Here is a 6,598-nt window from a genome sequence, read left to right on the forward strand (position 1 = left end):
ACTATGGCTCCAGCAGCCTCCCCCAACAAGAACTCAGTGGGAACAAATAGTTACAGAAATTTACAAGATGGAAAGACTGACATTCAGGTTGAGACTGCAAGAAGAGACTTTTAAGAAACACTGGGGAAAATGGACAATCTATATATCAAAACAGAGAGAAGACAGATAAATGCCAAAGTGAAATATGTATATTCATTAATGTAAATGTATGTAATTAGGATCAACGGCTGCTTGATAGTAAGCCTAAGGAAATGAGTATTATGTTTATGAATGTATGACCACAAATATTCACGTATACATGCTTACAAATATTTGCTTATATCGTCACCAGTTGACCAGACTGAAATTTATTTTACTTTTTATGTTATACTTTGGGAAAAATATTTATGTATGTACCCATGAAGGAGTGTTGTTTGATTGTTATTGTGTTGAAGTTCATAAAAATAAAGTAAAAAAAAAAAGAAACAGAGGAGAAAAAGTGAAATGTGTGAGCAGAGATGCTTTAGACGAGATGAAAATATTAGAAAAAAACGTGTATTATTTTCAATGAGAAAACAAATTGATCATAATTATTGCATAAATATTCATTAGTACCATGAAATTATCTCAAAATAAAAAATATTATTAAACAAAAATATATTACATTGGTTTTACTGAAAATAAAACAAAGTTACATTTCAGGTGTTCAAACTTTAAGCTTTTAAAAGCGATTCAAATTTAAAACTAGTTCAAACTTAAAAAAAAAATGATCAGAATTATTGCATAAATATTCATTTGTACCATAAAATTCTCTCAAACTACATAATAAAAATAAAAAAATATTATTGAATAGAAATATATTACATTGCTTTTACTGAAAATAAGTTCATAATTCAGGTGTTCAAACTTCAAGCTTTTAAAAGTGATTGAAATTTAAAATGACTTCAAACTTCAGGCTTTTTAAACTGCTTTCTCAAGAATGATAAAGTTTGTCTTGACAATCTTTTTAATCTAGTTCTTCTTTTGTAAGAAATGAACCGGTTCTGCTTCAGAAACAGAGGAGAAAAAGTGAAATGTGTGAACAGAGATGCTTTAGACGAGATGAAAATAATAGAATTTTCTTTTTTCAACGGGAAAAAAATGATAATAACTATTGCATAAATATTAATTAGTACCATAAGATCCTCTCAAAATATAAAGTAAAAAATAAAAAATATTATTGAACAGAAATATATTTCATTGATTTTACTAAAAATAAAAAAAAAGTTACATTTCAGGTGTAACACAATTATAACCCCCAAATGAACAATACCAGAGGGCTAGGACATGCTAGCAATCTGCTAAAAGATGCTAACAATGTGTTAAATCATGCTAAAACAGGCTAGCAATGTTTTAAATCATGTTAGCAGCATGCTAAAACATGTTAGCAGTGTGTTAAATCATGCTAGAAACAAGCTAGCAAACATGCTAAGACCTAACAACTACATAGCAACACTGTAGCAACCACACAGAATGCCCTAGCAACTGCTTGGTATCCACCAACAACCCTAAACTTTCTAGCAACCATCCAGAGTACCCTAGCAACTGCACAGCAACTGCCTAGCAACTACCCAGAACATCCTAGCAACCACCCAGAACACCCTAGCAACCACCCAGGTCATTATAGTAAATGCCCTAGCAACCAAACAGTAATCTGTGTCTGAAGGACATCACTTTCAAACTTTGAGCTTTTGTAACCACTTTAAAAGTGGTTTAAAAGTGCTTTCTTTAGTAATGAGCAGTGAATGTTTGTCACCTCATCGATGATCAAATGAACACTCATTCATGTCACTGATGGTCTGATATTGGCTGCTGTCTGTGTGTTGTCTTGTTCCCCTTCTGTTTGGTTCACTGATTTATATCTATTGCGGTTCAGTGGTTTAGTCACAAATTTTTATTTTATTTTATTTTTAACAATTAAATAAAATTTAACAATTCTGTACACTGTATGTGCAGAATGATTTGTGTGTGTAACCGGTGTAGATTTCACAATATAAATCATGTCTGTTTATTGTCTTTTCTTTCTCAGCACCTGTTCTTGTTCTCTTATAAAAAATTTAGTCAGTAAACTCATAACTCAAATATTACTAAATTATTATTTTTATTTAGAATGGAGGCCAAAAAACTAAAATAGGTTCAGTCGGATTTATTTGATTCTGAGTCAAACATGTTTCTGACTGACTGATGGTTTTATTCTGACTGTATTAATTGATTATTCATACATTCAATGTCTCTGTTCCTCAGGTGTGCACACATTCCAGCTTATGTACGGCTGTGAGTTTGATGATCAGACTGGAGAAAAAAATGCATTCCGTCAGTTTGGATATGATGGAGAGGACTTTCTGCATCTGGATCTGAAGGAGTCAAGATATATTTCTCCAGTGCAGCAAGGAATCCCCAGTGCACAGAAGTGGAACAATAACAAAGCTAATCTTGAGAATGACAAACAGTACCTCAGCACTGAGTGCATCGAGTGGCTGCAGAAGTATCTGCAGTATGGAAAGAGCAGTCTGCAGAAAACAGGTACATCAGATCTTATCCAGCAGTGAAAATATGAAAATATAGCCATACACTAGAAATCACTGTAAAAATGTCTTCTTTCTTTCGGAGTAGATTGTTTTGATTAAAGCAAAACAGATCATGTGGTTTGTTTGTAGAAATTAATAATGAAGGCAATTTTTTAAATGGATTTCTAAACAGGTTCAGGAGGAGCATGTTCATCTAAACCTGTTAAATTGATGAACTGGATAGAAAAGTATAAACTGATGCAGGCGTGATGTGTTATAGTGGCAAAGCTCAGTGTCCAGTTAAAACTATTAGGCTCTTATTACTAAAGATTTTCTTAAATTAATGGGTTTGTTGCAACCACATCCAGAGCTGGTAACTGTTAGTTTGCTGATCAGAGCCCTGCATGCCATGAACTATCACTACTGTACCATTGAGGGGCACTGAACCCCAGGTTATCATTTTCATAAACACAATAGTTAAAAGTAGGGATGTCAACGATTAATCGATGATCGATTAATTGTCGATAAGAGATGCAATCGATTAAAGCTATCGATGGTCAATTAAGCCGTTTAATTTTGGGCTGCGTGCGGCTCATGCGCAAAACACGTGCGAGCGGCTGTGAGTGACGGTGACGGTATATAAATGCATTAGTGCTGGGCAGTATGACCAAAAATTTATATCACAGTGTTTTTCAAAATTATACCGGTTTCACGGTACATGACTGTATTTTTTTTTCATGCATGACCGGGTGTTAACAATATTTTCTACCGAAATGAGAACTCTTTCTGGATCATTTGCAGCAGCTGGAGATTTAATATCACTTGTTTTCAATTTTCTCTCTCTCTTCAGTCTCTCCTCAGGTGTCTCTGCTGCAGAAGTCTTCCTCGTCTCCAGTCACGTGTCATGCTACAGGTTTTTACCCCAGTGGAGTAACATTCTCCTGGATGAAAAATGGACAAGATCATGATGAGGATGTGGATCTCGGTGAACTTCTTCCCAATGAAGACGGGACCTTTCAGAAGACAAGCACCCTCAATGTTAAACCTGAGGAGCTGAAGAAGAACAAGTTCAGCTGTGTGGTGGAGCATCAGGGCAAAACCAAGACAGCAAATGAGATCATGACTAACAATGGTAAGAGAAATTAGATGAGTGAAGTACAAATATAGTCCCTCCCTCCTGAGATTAACCACCAACTGTATTAGGTCTTGACTCACCAAAAAAATAAACCCAAAAGATCACTGGTTTATTAATAAGGAAGTTTATTGAAAAATAAATTAAAATGGAAACAATCACAAAACAAACAGAGTACAAACACAATATGTTTAGGCCTGTATTGTTGTTATATGGTTGCACATTGTGAACATGCTGTCACTACATAGCAATGTACTGCATATATCACAATCACAGACACTGTTTGAGAGTTTCACTGGTTAGTAACATTACCAGGCTTTGTGAGTAAACTGATGTTTTCTCTGATCAAACAGGAGAGTCTGTTCCCATCGGCATCATTGTCGGTGCTCTTGCTGCTGTTGTTCTGCTGGTGGTCATTGGTGTTGCTGGATATATGGTGTATCAGAAGAAAAAAGGTGAGGACAAATTCTATGACGGGCACAAAAGTCCTTCAAATGATTCAAATGTCTTCAATTAACTTTTTTAAACTGTATAAAGTACAACATTTTAAATAGCATATAAATGTATTAAATGTTGTTTGTGAGGAACTTGAAGTTTAAATTGTATTCACTGATTGTAGTCTTAGATTTGATCACGTAACTTTTGTGGTTGAATGAAATTCACTTACAGTTCACCTCTCTGATTGTTTTCAGGCTTTAAACCTGTCAGCGGTAAGTTTCTTATAAATACAAATAATAAAAATATATCACAGTGGACTCTGACATTGGTCATGATGTGGTTAAAAGAAGTGTCTTCATATTTCTAAATCCATAATATAATGTTTTTGTAATATAAAATCATAAAGTAAATTAAAATAGAAGTTTTGTCCTGTGACATTTTCTCTCTAATGTAGAGCTTATAATTATGACACTGGATAGATTCAGAAATGATTGCGGTGCTAATCTAAAAGGTCTTGTGTGATCAGTCTGTTGTGATGTTACTGTAATATTGTTGTGTTTTAGGCTCTGATGACGGCTCAAACAGCTCGGCTCATACAGTTCCACAAGCATAAAGATGTAGGTGTGTTTTTATTCATCACCGTAACTGTGTCAGTCATGTGAAATATATTTTTCTGGCATATTAGGAGACCAGACATGTGAGAGATGAAGAGAGATGAAAACTTTTCCTGCTGGCTTAGAAAACTGCACATAAACACACACGTTCTCTCTCTCTCTCTCTCTCTCTCTCTCTCTCTCTCTCTCACACACACACACACATTCACAGACACACACACACACACACACACACACAATCAAAGATTTCTGGGAATGATCTGTCTTATATATTAATTACATCGAAAAAGTAACGTTTTTGTTTCTTCACACTTGCTGATCATCTTATAGTTTTCATTCAGTTTATTAACTTGTTGATTGTTAAAAATGCACAAATATGAGATGTTGGTCACAGAAGCTAAATTGTAAAATGTATATATTTCTCTTAAGTGACAAAGAAAACAACGAATACAAATGATTGGTTTGCAAGATTGTTTGATTTGTAGGATCTGTGACAGATTGATTTGCAGGTTTGTGATGCAGTACTCACCATGAAAAAGGAATTAGAAAAAATGATTAAGCTGAAATGTGTATAATCGATGTAAACATCTGGGTACAACAGCCTCTCTCAGTCTAAGAAGATAAATCTCTGTTTATATGTAGTTTCTAGAGACAATTTCTGTAGGATAAATTATGAAAAAATAGTTGTTTATCGACTGCAACATTTAAATAACTTTAAGTTAAAATGGTCTAGATTTGATGATGTGTGGAACTGGGCTTTTCCTTCAGTTAAATGACAATCAGTATGCTTTGTATTTTATTCCTTGAATGGGATTATTGGGCTTTTTCTGTTTTTATATTCTTATTTGTTTTAAATGATTTAGATGATAAGCTGAACTTCAGAATAGTTAGATAATACTCCAGAACAGATGATGTTATTAAACATTAGCATCTGAACAGTACAGTAAAATAGATATTTCCTTTATTTGAGGTTAGTAAAGATTAACGTTGAATTTGAAGTTGATTTAACATGAATGTGGATGTAAATTGGTTGCCTTAAAAATTGTAATGTTGATTCTTTAAAGAAAATAAACCTCACAGAAAGGAGCAAGTGGTGAATATCTGTCTTTTACTCTCTTTTTCAAATAATAGAATTCATATTTCATCAGAATCTACACTGTAAAAGTTATGTGCTATTTACTTAAAATTAAGGTAACAATATTACACATATTTTTGAGTGGTTTTATAGCTTTATTTCTTTAATAGAATCTAAATGAATAAACCATGTAGAATCTCATAAAAAACATTTTAGTCACAACACAATGAATTTAATATTTCCAGTGAAATGTGCTCTTTTATTTTAGGTTTACTCTCTAAAGTGTGTGATTTTGAGTGGATGGAAACGAACTGTTGTTTAATTAAAAGACTATGCTGCTGGCACAGCACTAGTAAAAAACAAACTTGTTTCTGCACTGCATTAGCAAAGCTATTGCTCATTAAACAAAACAACATGCTGTAGCGAATCAGCTCATGGGGAAATATGAATAATTAATCATAACTAGTTATAATTAATTATAAATATTTAGATCCACTGTAGATATTTAGCTGACCTCTCAGGGTCAACTGTCTGTCAATTCTAAGAACGTTAATTTCCTGGTTAATGGAAATAACTTTCTTACTGTACAATTCTACAAAAAGCTTGTAGCATAAATCTGCATGATAAGGGACTCCAGTTATGAGCAAACAATGAACAACGTCAAATGTGATATAAGTAAGGCTTTATTAACTACATAAACACTTAAACTAGTCTAACATACTACATAAACAATTAAACTGGACTAACATACACATAAACACTTAAACTGGTCTAACACACACATAAACACTTAAACTGGTCTAACATACACATA

The 6,598-nt window shown here is 33.5% G+C and overlaps 1 protein-coding gene across 3 annotated transcripts; it reads left to right on the forward strand.

Moving 5' to 3' along the window:
• The first annotated feature begins 1,977 nt into the window (after positions 1 to 1,977).
• On the forward strand, positions 1,978 to 4,913 carry LOC107724758 (major histocompatibility complex class I-related gene protein-like). 3 transcript variants are annotated; one of them, XM_016533786.1, is made up of 6 exons: positions 1,978 to 2,541; positions 3,376 to 3,653; positions 4,007 to 4,112; positions 4,350 to 4,367; positions 4,659 to 4,716; positions 4,781 to 4,913. In XM_016533786.1, the coding sequence occupies exons 1-5, from the start codon at positions 2,283 to 2,285 to the stop codon at positions 4,706 to 4,708; spliced, it is 711 nt and encodes a 236-aa protein (XP_016389272.1). In that variant the 5' UTR covers positions 1,978 to 2,282; the 3' UTR covers positions 4,709 to 4,716; positions 4,781 to 4,913. The 3 variants fall into 3 exon arrangements, with proteins under 3 accessions (XP_016389272.1, XP_016389271.1, XP_016389270.1); XM_016533785.1 differs by having other exon boundaries at positions 1,981 to 2,541; positions 3,376 to 3,657; positions 4,011 to 4,112; positions 4,659 to 4,712; positions 4,781 to 4,845; XM_016533784.1 differs by having other exon boundaries at positions 1,982 to 2,541; positions 4,659 to 4,712; positions 4,781 to 4,845.
• Positions 4,914 to 6,598: the final 1,685 nt, after the last annotated feature.

This window comes from Sinocyclocheilus rhinocerous, unplaced genomic scaffold, assembly GCF_001515625.1.
Source record: "Sinocyclocheilus rhinocerous isolate Xijiao unplaced genomic scaffold, SAMN03320098_v1.1 scaffold5049, whole genome shotgun sequence".
Classification (NCBI taxonomy): Eukaryota; Metazoa; Chordata; class Actinopteri; order Cypriniformes; family Cyprinidae; genus Sinocyclocheilus; species Sinocyclocheilus rhinocerous.